Below are 27934 nucleotides of genomic sequence, written 5' to 3' on the forward strand. Positions count from 1 at the left end.
GCAGCTATGAGAACATAAAGCACTTTAAGGCCCTTAGGAATAGGCAACTAAGATGCTGTGTGCCTTGATCACTACGAAAAACCGCTATGGACTCTGAATTAAAACAATGGGTACTGGTTATGGACCTTGAGTTAAAACAATAGGTACAAGAAGAAATGGGTTGTGGTTACAAAAGCTCAGCCAAAGATGAGAAAGCATGCGCAAGGATGGGGTTTGCTCACAGACACAGCGAGGCAGACTATCGACGATCACCAGAGGACCCTCTCTCAATATAACTATGCATGCGTGGAAGACATTTACATATGATAATGACTTCCAGGAAATAACATAAATATACTAATCATTACCCTCCCCTCTTTCTATTTAAAACAATCAGCATAGTTAGCCAATTATATTTCTAGAATAAGGATATAGATAAAGTGAAGCAATCAAATGCAAATCATTGCAAAGTTCATACTAAGAAGTGAGCATTTTGTGCAATGATTTTGCTAAAAAATTGTATAAATATGCTGTGCTTTGTACCTGTGGGTGAACACATCTTCGGAGGAGCTATCCCTCCTGTGTTCCCCAGCGCTGGAACAAAAGAAGTGCCTGCGTATCTGCTCTGCGTAGGTAAGTTCTTCGTGATTACGACCGTTAACAGTCCCAGTTCATCAAATTCTTTCACAATGCAGACTGATTTCTTAGTGTATTTCTTCTTCTGTATAGGGTAACTGATATCACTATTGGTTGGCTTTCTGGCTCAGCTACAGGGTTGGTCTCTGTGGTTTGAGTAGCCATAGCGCCTGTTGTAGGGACTGGAGGAGCTGCAGTCTCTGAGGTCTGAGTAGCTACAGTGCCTGTTGTAAGGTTTCTTTCTAGCTCAGCTGCAGCATCAGTTGCCGATGTTTGGGTAGCGCCAGTGTCTGTTGTGGGGGTTATAGTAGCTGCAGTGCCTGTGGATCTGCTTTTCTTGTCTAGATATTTGCTCACACCTGTACACCATGCCATCCCTGACCCTTCAGCCCCAGGGAAAATCTCTTGGCAATATTCTTGAAAACATTTTTGGTAACACAGAAGACCAGAATCCTTTGGGCCCCACGCTGGGCACCAAAAAGGACTGTTGTGATATTGACTCAGACAGTGGCTGAGCACCACAAGCCACTCTCTCACCCTTCTACAGGAGGAGAAAACAGAGAGAGCCCACCCTTTTCAGTGGTCTGTGGAGACAGGACAAGGGGCAATGGCTGCAAGTCGGAGCACAGGAAGTTCTGCACCAACATGCAAAAGAACTTTTATACAGTGAGGGTGACAGAGCCCTGGCACAGGCTGCCCAGGGGGGTTGTGGAGTCTCCTCTGGAGATATTCAAGACCTGTCTGGATGCCTACCTGTGTGACCTGTCCTAGGGAACCTGCTTTGCAGGGGGGTTGGACCCAATGATCTCTTGAGGTCCCTTCCAACCCCTAAAATTCTGTGATTCTGTGAAATGTAACAGATTGAAATGAACATGGCAACGCAAAGTTCAAATGTTTTGCAATGTGGCTTCCAAACTAATGCTTTGAAACTTGCTTTGATGCTTATTGAAATTTTAAGGAAATGAGGATCAAAATGAAACTCCATGCAGAAAATAAAATCATTTCGTTTTGCCCACATAAACTCTTTAACCAAACAATCTTTTGATTGAGCAATTTTCTGTGCTTTGGAAAACACCTTAGAAAATTAATCACTCTAACATTAGGGTAATAAAAAAACAAGCCAGTGCCTTCAGTCCTTGTGAAAGAATGTGAAAACAAACCAGTACAGCTACAGGTGTTCTTAACCTATCTACACAGAAACAATTCTAGCAAAGGGGACACTTCTCATTTGATTCAAGCCTGGAAACCATTCTCATACATACAGACCTAAATCTAAAACACTGCCCCAGAATCTTAGAGGAGAAAATCTAAATAGCAGAGACATGAAACACCATTACTTGGCCACTCAACCTGTATTTTATTTGTGTGCATAAGGTATGGAAAAATTAAGAGCATTTGACTGAAAGGCATTTTGTGAAATGACACAAAAGTGTAAAACAAGAACATAAAAATTGTTTTATTTTTGGCATGTGGTCATTATTTAAAACAGCACATAGGAATAGCTTTATGGAGGAAGATTTCTGAGTAGAATTTTTTTCTCTTTCCTCCTATGTCTGTTCCAAGCTTTGTTGTTCATACTTTAGTTCCCACACTCTTCACAGGACAAAGAATTAGTTATGTACAAGATTATACTCTGAACGTCGCTTCAATCAACATGACACCTTTATATTTATTTGTAGGATGTCACTTGCACAAACTGAAGTGAGAGTGGGGAGTATACAGTGAACACAAATTGTCAAGAATAATAATTATAAAACAGGAAAAATAGAGTCTGGCATATGAAAGTTTCTTCATTACTCCTCAGTATATTTACAATCAACAATTTTCTGTCACATTCTCCACCTCTGTAAAATAAGACCTGTATATCTTTCCAGAGTCTGCAAGCCACACAATTCCAGGTAACCAAGCATTTTTTAAACTATTTTATAACGTGGCATGACAATTTCCTCATGGGATAGTCACTGGACATAGAAATTGTTTCTTTGCCAGGACAATACTTCCAGTTCTTGATAAAGATGTTTCTGACTAGTTTCCAGGAAAAGCTGCCACTTGGTTACATCCGTGTTCAGTCACTTTGCCAGTGATGATCTATTCATGTCACAAGGTTCACAGATGAAAATCTCAGTGTCCTGCACAACAACTCACGAGATATCATCTCCCCTGAAGTCAATGTTACACCACGCACACATACCCTTGCATGCAGGTTTGAAAAACTTAGTTTACCAATGACCTTTACCCATGGGAAAGTAACTTTATGCCTTTTGCAGCTAGGGGGTCCCTTTACTTGAGGACTCTTCTGTTCGTGGGAGCTGCCTGTGAGATCCATGATGTGGCTGGATGGAACTAGAGAGCTTTGCATCAGCAACATTGATGGCCAAATTCAGAAGCACCAACTTTCCGAAGCAGCAACAGGCAGTTCTTTGTTCACAGAAGTATTGTCTCTGTCTCAGTATCTCACAAGTTCCATTTCAGCTGATCTGAAATCTTTATGTCAAGTTTCTCTCTTTGCCATCATTACCTCGTGCTTTTTAGAAGAAGGAAATGGGGGGAGGGGTGGGGGGAGGGTTATGGGTGGAAAGCCAGAGGAAAAACTTACACCAGGATATCACTTCTTTTGCTGCACCATACTACCAGTGTTATCATGGCACATGTCAACATGACTGGGATCAAGATCAGAGTTACAAGAATTTCATCTGGTGGATCTTCCCAGTGAATCTTTTCTGAAGTACAGTTTGAAAAGAATTGTCTGTGAATTCCAGTGATAAAGCCCTCTGTAAGGGGGTTTGGCCAAAAGCAACTTGCATTGTTCGCTTCACGTTCTGTGCACTGGGTGAAGTTGTCATAATACCTAGGAGAAGAAGAAAATGAAGAGAAGTTTAAATAAAGCACATATGCATATTATACTTAGGAAAAGATACAAAGTATGCCATATAGAATTTGTAAGAGTAGGTCTGTCATGTAGATACTCTGCTGAAGGACCTTTATTGGAACCTGTGGGTACCAGAGCAAACCAGAACACATACTCATACAACTGAAAGATTTCAAGCAAAATCTTGAGATCCCACATGGTCAGCGCTCCAAACCCCAGGTGCTGTTGCTACAGCCAGGACTGCTTAATGCCACTTAAATAGAATTAGAACTGCCTCACTACAGACATCTAGAAAACAAATACACAATGTGCCAAGAAGAGGAAATTTTGTACAAAATATTGATAATTCATGTCTCATCTGTCATTGGACATGATCCGGTGGCAAAAACGGTCATGTGATGCTGTAACTGAGCCACATACATTACAGTGTTGCAATTTCAATTTTGCTATACCCTTAGGCAGTAAGAAGATAACAGGAAAATAAACATGCAGACAGCTAGCTTTTGATATCCTTTATCTTTTTTATCCAACTCCAGGAAATGTCCACTAGGGAAAAAAAAAATCATTCCTAATTACACACATTCATAATGATCAATAAAGACTGGGAGCCCCTTGTAATGCCTAACACTTGATTTCAACCCTGTGCTGAAATTTACCTGTCCAGGGATAACATATGTAACAGAATTGGCTACCCCTCAGGAAAAAAAAGGAAACAATAAGCCTAAATGAGTAACTGGATGATTTTTGTGGTGTTATTGTAAGCCAAAGAAATTCAGGAAGCAAATGGAGTATGGAGGAGGGGATCTGAAATTAAGAAGACAAAAACTGTCTGGTCAACACATGAATAGTGCAAGAAATAAGGAAGCTGAATTGTTGTCTGTTGTGGTTTTAAATACTTCTTTCAGTCCCGTGTGACTCAATAAACTCACTTCAAAGGGAAATTAAAAATAGACAGGACAGAGCAAGAACCGTGTGACACCTCAGTGGATAGCATACTGCACTATTATCTGAAGGCCTTACTCTCCTTTTCAGTACATACAAATACAGTAACTCCAGGTGCATGACTTGTTGGGACACAAAGTACCACAGGGAACTAATGGTGACTCAATCCTTTGCCACAAAGTAGTGGAGGAGAGTCATTCACTGTTTGGGTCAAGAGTAAATCTGCTGTCTATTGCCTGTCTGTTGGGGTAAAATGTCTGCTTGTCCATGTGTCATGGAGCCCTAAGCAGTGGCTGAGCACCATGTGAGGCCCACTCACCCCTCCCCAGGAGGAGAAACAGACAAAACCCTGTGGGTTGGGATAAGGACAGTTTATTGACAAGCACTACAAAAACAAAGCCCAGGACAGACTATATATATACACACACACACATCCCCAGGAAATATGCTGAGCACTTTACCAACCCAACATGGTGGTAGCACAAAGCACTGCACTGATGCGACAACTGACCCAACAACTGACCCAAAGACCGACCCAATGCCCAACCACACTCTGACTGCCCCAAAGTTACACGGACCCACCTCTCCCCAACCAGCCCCTTTTACAGGCATGTGATGTCATGTGGTATGGAAAACAGCCCAAGGCAACTCGGCTCCCCTGTGCTGGCTGCCTGGGGAAGTTACCTCTGTCCTGGCCAGAACCAGGACATCATACTACACCACATACCTTGAGAATACAGCCTGCAGAGCCTCAGAGCTGTGTACACAGAAGAAAAAGCCTCACAGAGAGGGCCCTCTGCTACCTCCTCATAGATCTCATTCTCAGGAGTTTGACATGACGATGCTTTATTCATAAGGAAATGCACTAGACTATCTGAGAAGTTCACAGATGCTCTGGCATGCAGATGCATATATGCACAATATATATATATTTTAAGCAAAGCAACTAGAAAGGAAGCTTTCGTGACGATGTCAGCAGCCACAGGGAAACAACAGGAAATAAGCTAAAAATAAAATACAAATATTAGTGGTTAGTTGTTTTAATAGTGTCATTCTTCCATGTGACCTGGTAGCATCTGTTCTTTATGTCCTTGGACTAAATTAGAAGCTGAAGATGTCTGGCTGAATATGGGAGAGACAGTCCCACAGGACCTTAAGAATAATATATCTAAAGACTTGTCTACAAAGTTTGACAAACTACAGTGCAGCAACAGCAGACCTAACATACAGTTGCCCAGACAGGTCAGTGCTGTGTCTAGCACAGATATTAGGCAGGGCTCCAGAGACCATGGGGCTTCGCTCCAGCACTCCTTTGGGCCATGATCTGATGAGAAAGCTTGTTCCATCAATGGCTGCTTCAGCTCTGTGCTGCCCTGTTCATACAGAGTAATGAAAACAATTGATCTTGATGACCTGAACAGACTTCATGCAAAAGTACCCTAAACTGAATAACTGCTTTTCATAAATGTCAGATGGTGTAAAGAAAAATATTTCCCACTGATTTTGCATTTCAAGACAACACAGCTAGAAAAATCTGGTTGAATGAAAGGCCAGATAAAAATAATTAGGCAGTTATATTTTATCTGAAAGACTGAATCCCTAAGAGCCAAAACAGAATAAAAATGTTACCTTAATGGTTTGAATTCCTTACAATTTTCCCTTAATACCCCCTCTCTCTTTCAAAAAAAAAAATAAGCTACCTGCACTGTAACTGTTTTTTTTCAAACAATCGTGACAATATGGATGAGGAAAAAATCTCAACTATTTGAGAACTACAACAGAATTTTCACATTAAGAAAGTCCTCTGCATGGTGCTGTAAGCACCTCAGAAGGGAGCAACTGAATCCTCATTAACACAGCATAGGCATTTCATAGTTGATTGGCTTGAAAGTTTTTGGGCTTTTTAAAGAGGAAGGTAGTGGTTAACAGATATTTAATTCCTGTACGATTCTCCTATGCTTAATTCTCTTACATCTTATGTAATTCTCTTTATTCAAATGGTAAAGGCTAGAGTACAAAACTATTTTGTCTGTCACACTGGCCTCTGACTGGAGGTACCTAAACACAACTGCATAAAAATTACACACTTTTTCAAAAGGAAAAATGAGAAATTACATTTTCTACTTATTCCCAGAACAAGTAATTGGAGAGCAGCAGAGTAGCACAAACTCCTTCACCTCTTGGATTATAAAGAGATGTGGGAAGGTTATTACTCTCTATGGCGAGTCACATTTTCAATTCTTTCAGGCTAGCTGCAAGGATCCTAGTTAGTTAATAGTCAGAAAAAGGTATATTCACTGGGAGCCAAGTCACAAGCTTTGTGATCAGTGGGCTGAAAAATTAATGTATCTGTGAGTTTCAACTCAGTTCAGAAGGCCAGTACCAAAACCCAAAAACTAAGCATAATCTGAGCACCAAAATTCATATAAACATATGCTGTCCCCTGATACGCTCAGGAGGATTATTTTAATAGAACCAACTACTTAGTCATACTGCATTTTACTGAAAATATTCATTTTCAGAGAACATGAAAACACTTAATTCCTCTTTGGACCAATCTCTGAACTGTAACATATTTGTCTTGAAAGACAATTTTCAATATTCTAGAATAATACATCATTTTCAGAGCACAAGAACTTTTTCTCCCACACTTTATGATTCCACTAAAACAGATAATAGCCATTGTGTGGTTAGTATCTGTGTAAAAACCGGAAAATTTTATTTTGTAAGTTATTTTACCCATGAGAAAACACATTTATATATATTTACCTATAACCAAGAACCTAGACAATAGGCAGTTCTTATTCAGGAATGCTAGTGCACACATTTGCATTAATGGAACAGTATTTCATGGAGTGCCCACTCCAATTATTTAAATAGACATCTCATGCATCTCCCAGTATCCAGTTGCCTAACACTCAGGGCACAACCTAGACTAAATGGAGGCTTAAATCTCACTCATAATTTCCCACATCTCCAGGGAGGAATGTGGGAAATTCTTGCTTTCTCCCTCAACATTCCTGTGCAGGAAAACTGCAGAGATGATTGCTTGATAAACACACAAAAAATAAAACTTCCTCCTCCAAATTTTCATGAGACCAAGAAAACAAGTAGAGTTTCAGAAAATGAGCACTTTCCAGAAGAAAAACTGTTCTTCAAAAAAAAATCCCAAACAATTCCTCATAAGCAGAGTACCATATATCATGTTACTTGAGACAAACCTTTGAAGAAATTTTGTGGCTGCAGCCAGTAAACTCACCAGCAGTTCCAGTAAGAGAATTTTGCCACCTCGCCAACACTGATGGATAGACCACCCCAGAGACACTCTGCACACATTCAGTCAGGAATGTTTTGTCATTGCTTTACAAGACAGGTCTCATGAATTAAGAAAACAAACGAATTGCTACACTTTCACTATCCCATTTTACATAAATTAGATTCATGATAGTTATATAATTACAGAATCATACAGTAGGTAACATACATTATGAGTTAATTCTTGAGTCTGCTACATATTCAGAAAATAAAGGGAAAATTCCCTCTAGCTTAAATGAGTTTTGAAGTGAATCAGGTATAGTTACCTCAGGGACACCCACTCCTGCTAGCCTAGAATCCTGGAAAAAAATCTAGAAGCACTGTTCCTGAATACTACAAGTTATGTGGTTTACTTTAATAAAGAAGTTTTAAAGGCTTTTTTTTTTTTTTTGGCTGTATTTCACCATTCCTTTAATCACCTATCTTCTACCAAGAGTATTTTCACAGAAAGACTTCTACCTTCCTCATCAGATTAGATCTGCTGTTGTGCATCTCCAGTACAGAATTCATCCAGAAGAAAATAACACACTACAAAACATGAGGAAGGAAATGTGGGGAGGGTGGGAAGGGATTGGGGAGGGAGGGACATGGGGACAAAATCCCTTTCTGGTTTAATGACAACATTATAAAGTTTAGTTTATTCTCATGCCACTAAATAACATGCATTGTGACACATTTACTCACTTGGATTTAAAATGAGAAATATATTCTGGTGTCCTCTGAAATAATTAGAGATATCCACCATTGGCTTCTGTCCTGGTTCTGGCCAGGCCAGAGTTAACCTCCTCAAGCAGTCAGCACAGGTGAGCTGAGTTAGCCTGGGCTGTTTTCCACACCACCTGACATCACTTCCCCATAAAAGGTGCTGGTGAGAGAGGGATGCTCCTGGATACCTTCAGGGCAGTCTGAGTGCAGCTGGGAGATCTGGTCAGGCCTGATGTTACACAGTACTCTGTGTAATCATCAGGTCAGTAAGGTACACTGCTTTATGACTGGGTGTGAGTGAAATTTGCATGTTCCCCTTTTACATTCTTTTGTCGATAAACTGTCCTTAACCCAACTCAGGAAGGCTCTGTGTTTCTCCTCAGGGAGTGATAGAGTGAGTGGCATGTGGTGCTCAGCCACTGTTTGGGGCTGAACCACCACAGCTTCTCATCAACAGCCAGCTGTTAAATGAAAGATTATTGGGTAAATCTAAATGAAAACCCTAAAATCTACAACTATTGCTAAATTCTTTTTAATTTCTTAAAGATATAGCAAGAAAACATAAAGAGCATCTATAGATCTAAGCAAGTGTTTATATACCTAATATCCATCTCCAATAGATGTAGCATAAATGAAGAGATGTTCTTAATATGCCAACGAGCCTGCACTGGGTCTCAGATGCTGTCAGCCACCTGAAAAATTCCCACCTAACCAGCCAAGAGAGAAACATAGATACAGGTAATACATTACAGAAAGCACATGAAAATGAGGTATGCAAGAGCAGCATGTGGAACTGGCATTCTGCAATGCAAACACTGAAACACTCTGCAAATGTCTGGCTTGCAAAGGTTCGTTCATCCACTATATCTTCCAGATAAGAGTTTATTTTGCTCCTTAGAGATGATTACAACACCACAGTGTCACTCTGCTCTGTAATCTGGTTCAAGAGCTGCAGCTTTAATATAGTTTGTCTAGACCATTACTTACTATGGACAATAAATTATGTCAGAATATATTACGTAATTGTGAACTCATCAGGGAGAAAGACCAAAATAAAGAAGGCTGAACTTCTCCAAAGAAATCCTTCCTGAGCTAGCTTTCAGAATAGCAATGAAGAAATATGTGCTACTTTAGTAGTCAGCATGAATTCTCCTGAAATTTGCCAAGCAGATGCAAATCCCCTCATCAGATCGACACAGCAGGTATTTAAACTGCTATGTTAATTAACACACACATTGGCCACTTTGCATTTCTGGCTTAAAATTGTACATTTCTTTATCAAAAGAACACTGCTTTAAATAATCACTGCTCTACTTTCTAAAGTTGGCTTGAATTACAGCTTTGATGATAGAACAGCTGATAAGAGACCATAGTTAGAACCACAGCTCCATTCTTCGTAACATCCTAAGACATTGCAAAGTTGTTTGTTAACGAGTTCTGTGGAAATCAGATGTCCCCAGGTTTGCAGCAGCAACCCCACTATCTCAATTCAGAATGAGCTTAACATGTAACAGTGCAAACAGGACTGAGGATTTGGTACTATTTTAGGAAGTCTGATACACGCTCTCTGCCCTGACCCAACACCAGCAGCTGTTGTGGTAACACTGACATTTGAAGGAAAACAGAAAGAATGGTGAGGGGGAAAGAAGCATTATTCACTGAAAGCTATAAGAAAACAGGGTAATTTTTAAAACACGATTTAGTGCTGTGAGCTAAAAAAAAAGACACCTCCAGTTTCCAAACCTCGAGAAGAAAGCTTAACCACAAAATAGAATTTGGAAAGAGAATTAAACTGTTTGTGGAAAAGAAAGAGGATTAATTACAAATGTACCCATTTACTATATTGTACCTTTTATTTTAGAAAACTATGATATTACAGCTAATTAAGATAAGATTAATTATGATGTATTTTCTCAGTTTTTCTTGTGTCTTGGTGAAGGGTTGTTTGGGACGTATTGGTTTGATTAATATTTTGTGCTTAATTTTATGAGCAGAGTTTAAGTGTGTAATGTGGGTCTGGAGGGACAAGAGATCTACAGCAACTGTTTAGAGACAGATTTTTAAAACTAGTGAAAACCCTAAAGAGTGTCATTAAAAGCCCTTGAAATTGTGTCTGTTATTTGTAATTTCAGCTAAAATCATTCCAAAAGTCTTCATTGATTCAGGTCATATAACCAGAAAGCAAAGGTGGTTTAACTTGGTGCAGATGACAAGGCTTCCACACTCTGCTGTATTCCTCCTTCAGAACAAAGCTGTACCTCTTCATTATTCTCACTCCTGTTTGCTGTGCTGCTCAAACTGTAGGTAGCAGGTTAAACAAAGCAAAGAAAGCCTTCCCTTTACAATTTCTGCTGAAAAAGAGCTAGACAAATGTGGTATTTTCACTACCAATTCACAACATCCACACTCAAAACCACACGTGTAAATATCCCCGCAGTGACAGTGAGAGTCCAGATACCACTGAAAAATGAATAAACAAATAAAACCAGCATGGATAACAGTATAGTTTTGGTTTCAAAGTCAGACAGCAGTTACAAAACGCTAGTTAAAATAAAGCAACTAATTTCTAAATAAGGATTGGTAACAAAACAAGTGTGCTGGAGTGTGACTTCTATACACAAACATTTTAGTGGCTTGGATTTTTTACTAATGGATGTTGGCAAAAAAAAAGAAAAAAATACTGCCAATAACCGCTGTGTGTCACCTAGTGTCTTTCATTCATTAATTTGCAAATGAGCCTTCACGTCCCACTGCCCTTCTGAGACACCCGCACTGCTCTGCAGCATAGTTAGAGCAGTCAGTGCAAACTGTTGCCATTCACAATAGCTCTCCCTCCAACCCTGACCGAGCAGCAGTGTTAAACACCAGCCAAGCAAGCTGGCAGCAAAGCCTTGTGTAGTGGGTTTTTTTTGTTTTTAAATTAGTTGGAAGCAGCAGTGCTCAGGTACTGACAGGCTGACTCCTGTTCTTACCTCTGCTGTCAGTGGTTCCAAAGAATGTTTATCAATACTGTGATAGACGCTTTACATATATATGCCTATAAAAATATATATATATAAGGTTTTAGATGAGAGAACTCAACCATAATACAGAAACACAGTTTGCCTGCAGCAGAGTAGCTCATGGCAGAACTGGGAATAGAACATGGGTCTCCTGGGCTCAGGACCAGGCTCTAGGTGCAGCCTGTGTGATTTATGATGATTCTTGATTCTTGCCCTGCAACTGGAGTACTGAAATCAACCTTCTCCTTATAAAATCTCCACTTGAGTTACACAGACACAGAGCATGACTACATATGACTTAATTCCTTAGTAAACCAAGCCAGAAAGTGGCCTGTTTTTTCAGAGAAAGTGGCGTGCCAGAAAAACTCTGTCTTTGGGGATTACTTGGACAACAGAGCACCAGGTCTGCCAGAACCTGACAGAGGGGAATAGAAAGATGCCTTGAACTTCTTTCTGCTCTTTCCTCTGCACTTGACATACACAGGAAAGGAAAATGCTGTCCATGCTGTACTCAGAAAACAAAGCACAAAATTTCACCTGAGCAATTATCTCAGAATATACACAAAATCATAACAGCCCAAAGGAGATCCATGAGTGACAGACCTGAGCTGCTCATCTGTAAATAAGGAATATATGAACTACCGTCTTTAATTCAAAGTATAAAAGATACCCTGTACCTCAGTCCTGAGCGCATGCAAGAGGCTTTCCCTGAGAGTTCATGCAAACTTTATATAAATACAAGTTCCATTTTTGTTACCAAAGACAGCAACACAGTTCCCAGGTTAAGGGGAAGTTGGTTCCTAACTAACTCTGGATAGTTATCTACCTCGTCTTTCCTTTTGTTTCAACAAAAAGAAAACCTTAGCACAAAGATCAGATGAGACCCCTGATATATTTCAACAGAGCCCTACTGATGGGCTACCAGAAGAGAAAGCTTCTGGACTACTGCACAGCAAGTGAACCATACTACAATACCATAAATCAGACTGTAGGCGGGATTCATTACATCTTGTGTTCATCTCACTTCGTTCCCCTGCAAATGCATCAAGTTTGTATTTTTCACCTGAAGATAAAACCCTGCCGACATCCAACAAATGGCTTGCCAGTTTTAAGTTCCACACAGATCCTGCAAAGCTCACTCAAAGAACGTTATACTACATGTACCTGCATATCCTGACAACTTGAAATCATACTTTTGAGACATGATGCAAATAAGTGCATAATGGTGAGGCAGTAAAACAGATTTAAGAATTCACAATACTTTTGTGACTATTTTAACTTTGCTTTTCATACCCTTCCACAATTTCTCATTAAGGCGATGAACTCATCAAAGATCTCTGATGTCTGTGAAAATGGACTTTTCATAGCAGAAAAGAATAAGTCGGGAAATAAGTAATTCCATTTAACAATAGACCAGACAGTTGAGTTCAGCTCAGCTACACAGAAAGAAATCTAAGTGTTCCCTATACATATGAAACAGAGAATGTTCTCAGAAAACCAATAGCATTTATGTGTGTCATGGCTTGACCCTAGATGATAACCAAGCACCATGCAGCTGCTTGCTCACCTCTCCCTCTGCAAGGGGATGGGGAAGAGAATGGAAAAAACCTCATGGGTTGAGATAAAGACAGTTTAATGGGAGAAAAAAGGAACAGAATAAGAATAATAATAGTAAAAACAACAACTACAATAATAATATCAACAATAAAAAGTGATGCACAAGTGCAATTGCTGACCACGTTCAGAAAACACCCACCCAATGCCCAGTCTGTTTCCAAGCAGTGATCCAGCTTCCAGGCTCACTTCCCCAGTCACACCGGGAGCATGACGTTCTGTGGTCAGGAATATCCCTTTGGCCGGTCTGGGCCAGCTGTCCTGGCTGTGCTCTCCCAGCTTCCTGTGCACCTGACATGGCTTGGGAAGCTGGAATGTCCTTGACTTAGTGTGAAATACTATAACTAAAATCATCAGTGTGGTATAAACATTATTCTCATACTAAATCCAAAAGACACCACTGAACTAGCTACTGGAAAGAAAATTAACTCTATCTCAGCCAAAACCAGGACAACGTGCCCTAAAGAATTTGATCCTTCAGAATAACTTCAGAGCACTGATTCCAGTCTCTAATATAGAAAAATGCATGAACACTGATAATGCATGGTAAAGCATGGTTAAACTGGTAACAGTTTAATCCCTAGTGAGAAGGAAATTCTTCCTCCCGGCAATACTTGTGCTCCAGGCTTGCTGTCACCTATGGAATCTCATCACCACCACCAAATCCTCAGGGCAGCGAGGAGGGTGCGCAGCAAGCTTGCTACCCGGGACTTCGGGAGAGCAGACTTTGGCCTCTTCAGGGAACTGCTGGGTAGGGTACAATGGGACAAAGCCCTGGAGGGAAGAGGGCCCCAGGACAGCTGGCTAGTATTCAAGGGTGACCTCCTCTGAGCTCAGGGCCGATGCATCCCAACAATGAGGAAATTAGGCAAAAGCATCAAGGATGCATGGATGAATAAGGAGTTCCAGGGCAAACTCAAACAAAAGGCTGGAAGCAAAGGCAGATATCCTGCAAAGAATACAGGGAAACCATCTGAGCAGCCAAGGGTCAGGTTAGAAAAGCTAAAGCCCTGTTAGAAATAATTCTGGGGAGGGACATAAAGGGAAACAAGAAAAGGTGTATCAATGAGAAAAGGGAGATGAGGGAAAATGTGTGCCTTCTCCAGAATGGAACAGGTTACCTGGGATATGGAGAAAGCTGTACTAAGACTCTTTTTTGCCTCAGTCTTCACTGGCAAGAGCTCCAGCCACACCGCCCAAGTCATGGAGGGAAAAGGCAGGGACTGAGAGTATGGGGAACTGCCCACTATAGGAGAAGATCAGGTTTGAGAACATCTAAGGAACCTGAAAGTGCACAAGTCAGTGGGACCTGATGAGGTGCATCCATGTGTCCTGAAGGAACTGGCAGATGAAGTGGTCAAGTCACTCTCCAACATATTTGAAAGGTCCTGGCAGCTTGGGGAAGTCCTCACTGACTGGAAAAAGGGAAACATATCCCCCATTTTTAAAAAGGGGTAAAAGGAAGACCCAGGGAACTGCAGACTGGTCAGTCTTACCTCTGCGCCTGGTAAGATCATGGAGCAGATCCTCCTGGAGACTATGCTCAGGCACATGGAGAATAAGGAAGTGATTGGTGACAGCCAGCATGGCTTCACTAAGGGCAAATTGTGCCTGACAAATCTGGTGCCTTTTTATGACAGAGTAACAGGCATAGTAGACAAGGGAAGAATGATGGACATATCTTCCTGGACACCTTCCCTAACATTGCAGTCCCCAGCAACAATCCTGCAGATTTGAAAAAAAAAAAGGTGCTCTTTTCCATTCAACTCTTCAGCAATGAACTAGCCTCTAATCCTTTAAGAATTAATCCTACTACTAAATAAAACAATAAAACATACTAATCCTACTACTATTAATCTATTTCAAAATGTAGATGAAAATCTATATGAGCATGGACATTAACCATTTTACTGCAAACTGGTGTAGGAGTGGTCGTTGTTAAACTGCAGCAATGTTCTGCTGAATTTGGGTCTAATGAAACGCAGCATTCCTGTAGGAACAGAGTCCCTCCTTCCAGCCAAATAACTGAACGTGCTGAAAAATCCTAACCCTCAAATTTAGCAACAGGAAAAACAAAATTAGAGCTAAACCACAGACCTAGAACGGAATTCCTCAACAGTAATGTTTTACTGCTATTTAAATCATCACTTCCAGTCCCAGATAAATTAGGTGGTGTTCTAGTGGGAACAGCAGTTAAAAAAAGGCTCCCTGTAAACAGCCTTCATAACACTTTCAAAAAACTCTACCTTCAGCACCATAAATTGGCAAAGGGCTGAACTGTATTAATCTGGCCAAACAGCAAGATAATAATTTCTCACCAATCATTCCCTGAAAAGAACTTAGGTAACTTAACACAGAAACTTTCCCTGTAATGATAATTATACAGCATTAGCCATAACTTTTATTCCCATGGTAAATGAATCACAAATAAAAAGCTGCTTTTTCAATCTGTTGATCAGTAAGCCACTAAATCCATGCAGTGCAACACAATTATACCATGATAACTTTCAATTAGCCAGCCTGAATATTAGAAAATGTTTAGCCTTACCTACATGCACCTCATAACAAGCTCATGATTCTCATTTTTTCCAGGCAGCTTTGTTCAACTCCATTCTCCTGTTGAGTGGACTGTTATCATTCCCAATCAGTCTGGTTTTAAAAGAAGGCAGTTGAGCTGACATGCAGCTGGTGATGGAGCTTCTGTGTGGACAAATCCACCACAAACTCCTTTTCTTCTTAAACTCAAAGCACAGGTCCCTACTCAACTACAAAAGCAGTAATTCATGTGAATGGGAAGAGAAGAAGGCTTTGAAGAATTGGTATCTCATTTGTAGAACTGTAGTCAACAGTGAACATCACAACTTATTAGTAAACACATCTTTATGATTCTGTAGAGTCATGTTTTCACTGCCCTTGTTGCTCAAGTCCTAGTCCATTTATCTTCACAGCAATATCACTGGAAGCCTAAGGAATGCCATAGCAACATTTGTACAGGATTACTGAGCTTCCTTGTGAGAAGATTCGTAAAGCCTCTTTCAAGAAAAAAAAAAAAACAAACCCCAAACCTGAATGTAAATGAAACCAACAACAGAAGGAAAGGGGGCTTGACAAGTTCCTTGATATCTTCAAGGAAGTACAGTCAGAGATAACAAAAAATAAAGGACCCTGAACAATATCTGTGAAGGCTAAATGTTGAGCTCTTATTGTTTGAAAATAGCTGTTTCCCTTCCTGTAGTATTCTAATTGCACAAAGCACTACTGTGCTTGACACAGTTGTGTCAAGTTTACAAACTGGCTGCTGACACTGTACCATTAAAAGCCACCACCCTAATCACAGATGAACTCTTACATTTGTCACTTATTTCCTGCTCAGCATTGCTCTTCACCTCCCAGTCTGCTGTAACAGGTTACTGTGGACTTTCCATACACAAATAGCTATTTGCTTGCAAAGAGTCAGTAGAGACAAAAAAAAAAGAATTCACCAGTGTGCTGAAAGGAGAAACTGTACAAAAGCACAGGAGAGCTCAGTGGCTCAGAGAATTTAATTGCATTTAACATCCTAACTGAGAACAGACAGTTATCTTTATACAAGAGCATTATACCAAACCATTCAATACTGTTCAGCATTGATTCTTCTTAAAGAAAAACAAACAAGCAAAAAACCACACGTGCCCCCAAACTCAGCCTAATTCATATGAAGGTATTTGAAGCAAAATCTGTGCATGGTAAGTTTTGTAAAGCCTCCAAGTACTTCCAAACATGTGTGACATACCATGTTTTTTAAGGAAAAGAAGTATTTCATAAGAACATTTCTCCTAAAAAATAATGTTCTAGCTGTATTTTGCTGTACCTAGAATGGGAAAATTTTATCAGTAGAAAATATCTCCAGTGCATGCAAGCAGTAAATTTTTGGTTTATCAGCAAACACATTACACAGAATTGTCATTTTATTTGAGGCATCACGTGCAGCAACTGTGTTAGATACATTTGTAATGAAGGGAAACAGACAAGATATATAGAACAAGTTACAGGTACCAGAAGTGCTACAAAAGCCTGTTCTCTCACTTTAACATTTAACAGTCTCCAATCACTCAATACTTTTCATAAGGAGCTGTTAACACATTTCTGTTTGGCAAGACCTAAAAGAAAACTCTTCTGCCAAACTAAACCTCTTTCACAGAACTGAAGGGACTGCTTATAGAAAACGGCTTTTATGTTCACATGATATACATGAACTTCTTTGTATGGAGATAAAAGACTGCTTGTAGCAATGATTGATGTCTCCCTAGAAATTAGACAAAGTAAGTCCATGTCCGTTTTCAGCAGTTTTCCTGTATTATTTATTGGGAGGGCACATTTTCTTTAATCTTCCTTTTTTTCACCAACATAGATGTAGCCCTCATTATTCTTTGCATTCCTTGCCAAAGGTATGCCTTAGTTTCTCTGATTGTGTCCCTACACATCTGGGCAGCACCCCGGAATACACACATGTCCCTGGTTCCGCTGCCTGTGCATTTCCCTCAGAGTTTCGTTTGGCCAGGAGGTCGGTCCTTACTTGGCCATGCTGGTCTCCTGCCTTCCTTGCCCTATTTCTTACACATAGGAACTGAGAGCTCCTGCTCTATAAACAAGAGCTCCTTAAAGAGCTGCCAACTCTGCTTTGTTTCATTATCCCTGAGGGCAGTTTCTCAGGGGGTGCCATCCGCTAATTTATTAAACAACTGGAAGTTTGCTCTCCTAAAATTCAAGGTCCTGACTCTACACTTCATATGGTCCATGTCGCTTAACATTGTAAATTCCACCAGGACATGATCTCTGCAGACCAGGCAGCCACCAGTCTTGGCCTCCAACATGAACATTTCCTAGTCTGTTTCCAAAGGCCTTGTGAGCAGTGGTACAACCAGAGCAGAAAGAGATGGCAACAGGGGCAACACTCTTTGTTAAGCAAAAATATCAAGGGATGCAATTCTCCCTTCAGGGAAAACATAGTGAATCAAGAGCTGCCTTAGACTACCAGCTACTGCCTCCTAAGTATTCACGTCTCCTCAAAATCTCAGGAGTTGTATCCACTTTAGGTTCCTCTTCTTCTAAAATTGAATAGATCCTGAAGATAATGCTGTTTTTCAGACCCTCATGTGCACACCTGCAATGCTGACATGAAAATAAGATAAAAAATAAATAACAGAATCTTTACAGAAACACAGATTCTGCTTTAAATGAGATGTTTTAATCCAGCTGTTTATTTTCCCCTTTGTTTTCCAAGTCCCATGAAATTGTGAGTGGATACATCAGAGTGCCTAGTCCCTTAATCCTGAGTTTAAACATCTGCAATTTGGCTAGAGCTTCCAAACAACTCTGTCAAGAACTAAGACCTGTGTTTCCAGTGACCATCAAACACTTCGTCCACTACTCCATAGTGTCTCATGTTCCTGTTGTCTGATGCAAACCTGGCAACACTTATGGTGACTCCTAAAACTTTGTTGGGGCCTGGTCCATGTCTTATTCATGACCAAGCTCCAAGACAGGCAGAAAGATTTCACCCATCAGCCAGGAAAGCGACTTTCTATCTGTTTGCTCCAATGCTAGGAATGTATGGCTCAGTGGGCCATCTCACACTACGACGTTGAGGAAGAGATGCAGTGTAAGTTTCAGCTTGAGTCTGAGGGGTGGATTGAACCACTGAAGCCACTGCACAGATTATTCATTAATGTGAAACATGCATCATGCTGAAATGAGCCACCTGAGTAAAGAATGGTGGCTGCAATATCAGTGAGAGACCTCACAGACTGATTGAACCACACTGCCACAAACCTGCTAAGGCAAATGTCATCTGCTTACTATGGTAGAAGTAACAACTAAGTAGTTGGAAACATGTCCTGCAACCCAAACCACTGTTTGAAAACCCATCCTGGGCCTTGAAGAGCAAGTTCTGTAGTGACACAGCACTGCAGAAAGAACTGAAACAGACAACAGCACTCATTTCCAAAACAACCTCAACAGCTAGAGAATGTAACTGTAAAGGTACATCATGTAGATACCCCAATACCCAAGAGCCGAGCCACTGAAGAACATCAAGACAACCAGCAGGTTTATCAGATTGAAGTGGCTCAAGTAGACCTTGATTGGCAATGTAAGGGCGAATTATTTATAACTCACTGGGCCCATGATACTCTGGCTATCAAGGAAGAAATGGGCTTGTGATCAAGGGGTGGATTTGACCATGGACACTACCTCACAGGTCATCCATGAATGGGAAGCATGTGACTCGATCCACCAAGCCAAGTGGTTAAAGCCTCTGTGGTATGGAGGACAATGGCTGAAATACAAATATGGAGAGGCCTGGCAGATTCCATAACTCTCCCACAGACACGCCAAGGCAAGCAGCATGTGCTTTTAATGGTAGAAGCAACCAATATCTGGCTAGAAGCATATCCTGTGCCCATGGAACAGCATCTTGGGACTTGAGAAGCAAGTTCTCTGGCAACATGGCACTCCAGAAAGAATCAAGTGAGACAATGAAACTACTTGGCCAAAGAACATGGCATCAAATGGGTATATCATATACTCTACCATGCACCAGCCTCCGGGAAAATTGAGGGTGGTGGAACCCTAAAAACCTGGGATATGCGTTTAGCCAAAGCCACATGGCTAGTTTATTCCAGGGGTCTACCAACTGAGCCCAATCAAAACTCCCATATACTGCAGAGGGCAATAAAGTACCTGTAGTGGGCATGAAAAACCTGCTGGGTTATTCCTGCTTCAGACAAAGGCAAACCCATTTGTGGGATTGTTTTTGCTCGGGGATCTGGATGCACTACATCAGTAATGTGAAAGGATGGGCAAGCCCAGAGTGTATCCCAAGGGGATTTAACTCTAGGTGAGGACAACTGCTAAATTGTTGCTGCATAACAAATCAGTCCGTAGCAGATGGTATAAATAAGGTATAAATGAGACGTTACAAACCTCTCAAATCAACTGGAAATGTAAGATCTGGGCATGATGTAGGTGGTGTGGAAAAAGGTGTGGATAACGTTCTGGTTCCATCCAGGACAGAGTTAATTTCCCCAGGCAGCCAGCACAGGTGAGCAGATTTGGCCCCGGGCTGTTTTCCACACCATGTGACATCATGTCCTTGTAAAAGGGGCTGGTCAAGCAGGGGTGGGTCAGTGTGGCTCTGAGACAGTTGGAATGTGGTCGGGCATCAAGTTGGTCATCGCATTGGTGCAGTGTTCTGTGTTACCAATACTTCGGTTTGGGGGGGTGGGCGGGTGGGTGTGGATGCTTGTATGTGTGAGTGTGTGTGAATTCTGCCATGGGGCTTGGCTATTGTTCCCCTTTCAATGTGCTTGTCAGTAAACTGTCATCCCAACCCACAGGGGCTCGGTCTATTTTCTCCTCCAGTGGAGGGGTGAGAGAGAAGCATGTAGTCCTCAGCTGGTGCCTGGGGCTGAACTACCACACTTGGGAAAAAACCTGTTCCAGGATTGCTTTTGCTCAAGGATTCAGGGCATTTGGTGGGTGACAGAGAAAAATGGGGAAATCTGATGTGTACTTCAAGAAGATTTAAACTTAGGGGAAAATAACCCATTATTTGAGTTATGTATCGTAGGAAGTACCACAGCAGGAGTCACCTTGCACAAGCTGAACGAGTGCGGCAGTGACCTAACCTGAACTGATTTTGCTGTCCAGTAACTCACAACAACACGCCTTCCCAGTTCAGAGACCACAATAGCACAGAGAATCCAAATCCAAGGGATAGACTAAGGGAAGATATCTTTGTATAAATCAAAGAATGGGAAGGGGGCTGGTAGTTAATGAGGATATATTGGACAGTGCCATTACTAAGCAGGACATAAATGATATGGATGGAATAAGGCACTGAGATTGTACTGGGCCTGGCTAGGATAATTTTATTCATAGCAGCTCTTATGGTGCTGTGTTTTAGAATTTTGACCAAAATACCACTGATAACACGCTAGTGCTCTGGCTTTTGCTGAACAGCATTTGCACTCTTCAATATAAATTCTCCTGTCTGGTCCAAAGTCCTTTCGGAATTAAGAGCATTTTCTTTATAAAATTGGTTTTAACTTTCCAAAAACATATATCCACAAGACACCTCATATTTATAGTTATTGGATAATGGAGGAAAGGGGAAAAAATGCGTATGGTTCTGAAATGAATAGGGTTAATGTGTGACAATTCCTGCTAGTTGCACAATTAAAATACGACCTGGGTAAGAATACAATTGACCAGAAAACATATTAGAGAATTCCCTAGCCTTATCACAGAATCACAGAATCATAGGGGTTGGAAGGGACCTCGAGAGATCATCAGGTCCAACCCCCCTGCCAAAGCAGCTCCCCAGCTCACATTGCACAGAGAGGCGTCCAGACGGGTCCTGAATATCTCCAGAGAAGGAGACTCCACCACCTCCCTGGGCAGCCTGTCCCAGGGCTCTGTCACCCTCACTGTGAAAAAGTTCTTCCGCATGTTGGTGCGGAACTTCCTGTGCTCCAACTTGCAGCCATTGCCCCTTGTCCTGTCCCCACAGAGCGCTGAAAAGGGGCTGGCCCTTTCCCCCTGCATCCCATACTTAAGATATTTATAAACACTAATAAGGTCCCCCCTTAGTCTTCTTTTCTCTAGGCTGAACAGTCCCAGCTCACTCAGCCTTTCCTCATACGGGAGATGCTCCAGGCCCTTAATCAACTTCGTAGCCCTTCTCTGGACTCTCTCCAGGAGATCCCTGTCCTTTTTATACCAGGGAGTCCAGAACTGGACACAATACTCCAGGTGGGGCATGACCAGGGCAAAGTAGAGGGGGAGGATCACCTCCTTCGACCTGCTGGCCATACTCCTCCTGATGCACCCCAGGATCCCATTGGCTCTCTTAGCCACCAGGGCACACTGCTGGCTCATGGCCACCCTGTCATCAACCAGGACCCCCAGGTCCTTCTCCACAGAGCTCTTCTCCAGCAGGTCATCCCCCAGCCTGTACTGATACAAATGGTTGTTCCTTCCCAGGTGCAAGATTCTACACTTGCTTTTGTTGAACCTCATCTGGTTTCTCCCTGCCCAGCTCTCCAGCCTGTCCAGGTCTCGCTGGATGGCAGCGCAGTGTTCCTGCGTGTCAGCCACTCCTCCCAGCTTTGTATCATCGGTGTACTTGCTGAGGGTGGATGCTATTCCCTCATCAAGGTCGTCAATGAAGATATTAAGCAGGACTGGACCCAACACCAAGCCCTGGGGAACACCACTAGTCACAGGCCTCCACTCAGAATCTGCTCCACTGATCACCACCCTCTGAGCTCGACCCGACAGCCAGTTCTCAACTCACCTCACTGTCCACTCATCTATCCCATGCTCTCTCAGCTTTGCTTTCAGGATGTTATGGGAGACAGTATCAAAGGCCTTGCTGAAGTCCAGGTAGATGACATCCACTGCTCTCCCTCCATCTGCCCAGCTGGTGATGAGATCATTGAAGGCTATGAAGCTGGTCGAGCATGATCTCCCCTTGGTGAATCCATGATGACTACTCCTCATGATCTTCTTCTCTTCTAATTGCTTGGAGATGGCATCCAGAACAAACTGTTCCATCTCCTTTCCAGGGACAGTAGTGAGGCTGACTGGCCTAGAGTTGCTGGGATCCTCCTTCTTGCCCTTTTTAAAGACTGGAGTGACATTGGCTATACTCCAGCCCTTAGGCACAGGACATCATGATAGGACACAACTTGTTTCTGGGGCAAGCACTGAAACACACTAACGTGTTTTTACATTGCTATATTCATCACTATTTAAAATTTTACACCAAAAATGATAGTCCTTGTACTAGTACATGTGAATGAGGAAGCACTCCAAACTCCAGATCCAAATGATCAGATCATCTTTTGGTTTCTAGTACATATTTCCCAGTGCTGAAAATCACAGATGCACAATCTCTTCTGTCTCATCTATTCAACTCAGAGTATTTCATAATATGTCAAGGCAAAGGCAAAACCAGACTAAGATATATTTTCTTTCTCATCAGCTTTGCCTCTTAGTCTCATTAAGAAAATCATTAACATTTTCTAGCACATATCCTCCTTCAAACACCAAGCATACAGGAGCTGAGAGCCCTGAGAAGCTAAATAACACCCTCTGAAGGTGCATTCCCACAGATTCTTGTCATGTTAGATTTCAAAGCAAACTTGTGCATGCTTAGAAACTATGCTGCCTTTATAGTCTGTGGAGACACTGGAGTAATTGTAGGGCATGATGCATATGAACTTTTTAAAGACACCTTGAAGTTTCCACTGACTAGGAAGAGAGCCTAGGGTAACTAGTACAATGGACAGATGAATTCCACACCTGTTCTGTGTAGCAAAAAAGCAATTAAAAAAAGGAAAAAGACAAAGTCAAGCTAGTCAGGAATTACACTCAAATACGCCACTATCAGAGAAACACGCGAACACTATAACATCCTTGTATCTACCTAAACTCAACTAATTCCCGAAAGTCTTCTCATCCAAGACACCAATGACTGGTTTGCACAATCTCCCCTCCAGCTAGCCCAAGTGGTAATGCACTTGATTCCTGCAGGTATTCACATTAGTAATCAGGATCAGCCATCTGTTGAGACAATTCTGCTTTCTTCCAAAAATACTAATTGCTTTGTTCATTCAGCTGGTAAAGTTTGCTATGATTAAGACCTTAATCGACACCAGTTTTCTCTAAATGTTCCAACCCCATGCTAAAACCATTACTTCACTACTGCTTCCAAAATGAAATGTTCACCTGGCTTCAGTCCAATGCTCCAACAGGAGCCAGAGTCTGAAGGGAAGAGCCTGTCCCCAGGCCTGAGCTGCTCGGAGCTGACAGCAGCACACTTCTGTATCATCTCACCAGCTCAGTGCTTTTCTTTCCATCTAGATGAAGCAGGCTGACATGCAAGCAGAGAAAGCATGGCTCTAACCCAGATCAGCCTGCACAGCTGAGCCTTCAGACAAACCACACACCTGTGAACACAATAATTTTTCTGACCAGCAGACAAAAACTCCCAGGGAAAGAAATTACAAAACAGTCCTCCTCAGTCATTCCAGCTTACATCTACAAATAACTGCTACAGATTCCATTTTTAAAGGGATATTAAAGTGTCATCTGCTGAGTGGAACCTGTTATTAGATTCCACTTAGTCCACAGTAGCACAATCTTTTTATGACACCACAGTCCCATTTTTAAAGCAGTATCCAGCTATGAAACAGAAATCATGTGTCAACCAGCCTTAGCCTTAGACTTTGAGAAACACCCACTGAAGCATGTGCACAGAGTAAAAGAAAAAATGCAACTCATCTGCTTCTAAGTTGAGTGTTCCCTCCTTAATTTTTATGAGAATGCCAAAAATATAGAATTTTTTTCTGATTATTTATGGAAAATCTGTTTTTTTAACACAATAAAATTCCTGTAATTACAAAATACATTTGCTGTGGGAGGAGAGTGGCAGTTGCTTTCTATTCCAAGCAGAACATAGAATGGTCTGGGTTGGAAGGGACCCCAAGGATCATAGAGCTCCAACCCCACTGCCACAGGCAGGGACACCAACCCCCAGGCCTGGATCTACACCAGGTTGCCCTGGGCCCCATCCAACCTGGCCTTGAACACCTCCAGGGACGGGGCATCCACCACCTCTCTGGGCAGCCTGTTCCAGCACTTCACCACTCTCTCTGAAAAAAACTTCCCCCTAATATCTAATCTAAACCTTCCCTCCTTTAGCTTTAGTCCATTCCCCCTTGTCCTGCCATTATCTGCTCTTTTAAAAAGTCAAATCCCCTCCTGCCTATAAGCTCACTTCAGGTACTGGAAGGCTGCAATGAGGTCCCCCCACAGCCTTCTCTTCTCCAGGCTGAACAAGCCCAGTTCCCTCAGCCTCTCTTTGTAGGGCAGGTGCTCCAGCCCTCTAATCATCCTTGTGGCCCTCCTCTGAACCCTCTCCAACAGTTCCACATCTTTCTTGTATTGGGGGCCCCAGATCTGGACACAGTACTCCAGATGGGGCCTCACGAGGGCAGAGTAGAGAGGGACAATCACCTCCCTGTCCCTGCTGGCCACCCCTCTTCTGATGGAGCCCAGGATACCATTGGCCTTGCGGGCTGCAAGAGCACACTGCTGGCTCATGTTAAGTTTCTCATCCACCACAATCCCCAAGTCCTTCTCAGCAGGGCTACTCTCCAGGAGCTCTTCTCCCAGTCTGTATCTGTGTCTGGGATTCTTCCGTCCAAGTGCAACACCTTACACTTGGCAGTGTTGAACCTCATTAGGTTCCCCCGGGCCCATCTTTCCAGCCTGTCAAGATCCCTCTGGAAGGCTTCCTTTCCTTCTGGGGTGTCGACCACACCACTCAGCTTGGTGTCACCTGCAAACTTGCTGAGGGTGCACTCAATTCCATCATCGATGTCATTGATAAAGATGTTAAAGAGCACCGGTCCCAAGACAGACCCTTGGGGGACCCCGCTTGTCACCGGCCTCCACCTGGACATAGACCCATAAAGAAACCAACTAGCAGAGGATGGTTTCGATTCATCGACCTCTGGGTTATGGGCCCAGCACGCTTCCGCTGCGCCACTCTGCTGCCTTAAATAATGGGCATCAAAAACCAAGTGACTAATCATGCATCTTAAACTGTGTATCACATTAACTACTAGTTAACGAACAAGTGATTTTTGCAGTTCTGGACAATAAACATATTCTTCAAAATTGCAAATTGTCCATGGATTGTACACAAACAAGACCAAAATTATAAAAAACTAAAGACAGAATCGGAGTAACAGCAACATTAGAAAAGAACTTAAGGAGTAGCATAAAGACCTGATAGTTGAAGCACCATGTGTAGAAAAGCCCTGCTTAACTACTATTCAAGTACATGATTATGTTTTAACATGACTCTGACAGTACATCCTGTATACCACTGAACATGGATTTTCTTTCCCTCTTACTCATGGAGGTGAAGATACAGGCCCCCTCTTTAAGTCACTTTTTGTGCTTTGTGGCTTTCTAACATCTGATAGAGACAACAGAAGCAAATGGTAGCATTGCAACACTCCCCAGAGCTGCTTAAGGACAAGTCAGCAGCCTCCTAAGCCAGTGCGAAATTAGTGACATTCATTAAGACTGGCTGCAGATAAGAAGGGTGTCCCTAAGGGGACCCAGCACCTTGAGAGTGTCATCTGAAAAAGGCAGCTGTTTCTCAGCTGCTGACTGCTACGTTTACACACCACCTTCTTGGGTCCTGTTAAGCTCTACTTTCAGTTGAGAAAGAACAGTGTAATATGGCACATCACCCGTGAAAGATTACAAGGCCTTGCCATAAGAAAGCTATTATGGGGGCTATTAAATTTTAAGTGCTGTGGCTAATCAAGTAGTTGGTTTACTTTTTTGATTCCCTTCAGATTATTAAAATACTGTCTTGTTTTCACATTGAGAATAAAACCCCTGTTTTTTCCATGCAGAGTGATTGTCAAAAGCAGACATGATCTTACATTTTGTACCTATTTTTTCATAAGCAGTAACACTAATACCTTCAATTGGTATAAGTATTATGTATATATACTCCCCAGTAATACAATGCAATAATACATGATAGATTACAGTGCAGCATGATAAATTATACTAACACAGACCATCTTCAAATCTTTCTGCTTCTTCCTACAGATACTACCTTCCTGCAGATAAAAAAAATCAGACTCAGTGACTCAATACTAACTTCCAGTCCCACAAGCTCCATAATGGAGGCAGACACAGAACACAGCTCTGCATGCCAGAATGTTCAGTTTAACATTTCCCTTTCCAAAAAACATCTACATTGCTAACTGAAATTCACCTTAATATGAAATGATACATTTTAGCAGTCGTTGGAATGTATGAAGGACATCTGAATACCCAAGAGAAATGTAAAACATCAGGTTCATGAAAGCTGGTGTTCTTAATTGTTAACCTATGCACTATGCTGTGGTGCCCTTTGTTCTTTCCACCCCTTACACACTCAGCTTTTACCACAGAAATCGTTAATGTTACAATGCTCATGTACCTCTATTATTTTTCCTAAGTACTGTAGTCATTTCATACATTGCCATCAAGTTGATCAATGTAGCTAGCAACATATATGTCTACCCTTTGCAAATTGGACAATAGGCTGAAGAAGGAGACGTGCTTTAAGAGTGCATAACACTGCATTTGTTGTCTATTAACTGTTTTACAAGGGTAAATAGAAATTGCAGAATCACAGAATCACAAGGTTGGAAAAGACCTTTGAAGATCATCAAGTCCAACCATTCCCATCCTATGCTAAACCATATTCCCAAGTACCTCATCAACCCTTTTTTTGAACACATCCAGGGAAGGTGACTCAACTACCTCCCTGGGCAGCCTGTTCCAGGCCCTGACAACTCTTGCAGTAAAAATTTTTTTTCTAATATCCAATCTAAACCTGCCCTGGCACAGCTTCATGCCATTTCCCCTTGTTCTATCTCCTGTCACCCGGCTGAAAAGACCATCACCCACCTCTCTACAACCTTCCTTCAGGTAGTTGTAGGTGGTGATAGGGTCTCCCCTCAGCCTCCTCTTCTCTAAGCTAAACAGCCGGAGCTTCCTCAGTCGCTCCTCCTAGGATTTGCCCTCCTGCCCCTTCACCAGCCTGGTTGCCCTTCTCTGGACTTGCTCAAGGGGCTCAATGTCCTTCTTATGGTGGGGAGCTCAGAACTGCACACAGTACTTGAGGTGTGTCCTCACCAATGCCGAGTACAGGGGCACAATCACCTCCCCAGACCTACTGGCCACACTGTTTTTGATACAAGCCAGGATGCCATTGGCCTTCTTGGCTGCCCGGGCACACTGCTGGCTC

The 27934-nt window shown here is 42.0% G+C and overlaps 1 protein-coding gene across 1 annotated transcript in view; it reads right to left on the reverse strand.

The window, feature by feature from the left end:
• Window positions 1-3207: 3207 nt before the first annotated feature.
• The window catches only part of RAMP3 (receptor activity modifying protein 3), a gene marked incomplete at both ends in the record, with an annotated part of 59486 nt that continues 34759 nt past the window's right edge, over window positions 3208-27934 (reverse strand). The window contains one exon of the mRNA XM_084259998.1: window positions 3208-3463. Coding sequence (XP_084116124.1) covers window positions 3208-3463 — 256 coding nt within the window. The remainder of the gene's footprint in view (window positions 3464-27934) is intronic.

This window comes from Gallinula chloropus (genome assembly GCF_964237585.1).
Source record: "Gallinula chloropus genome assembly, chromosome: 2".
Taxonomy (NCBI): Eukaryota; Metazoa; Chordata; class Aves; order Gruiformes; family Rallidae; genus Gallinula; species Gallinula chloropus.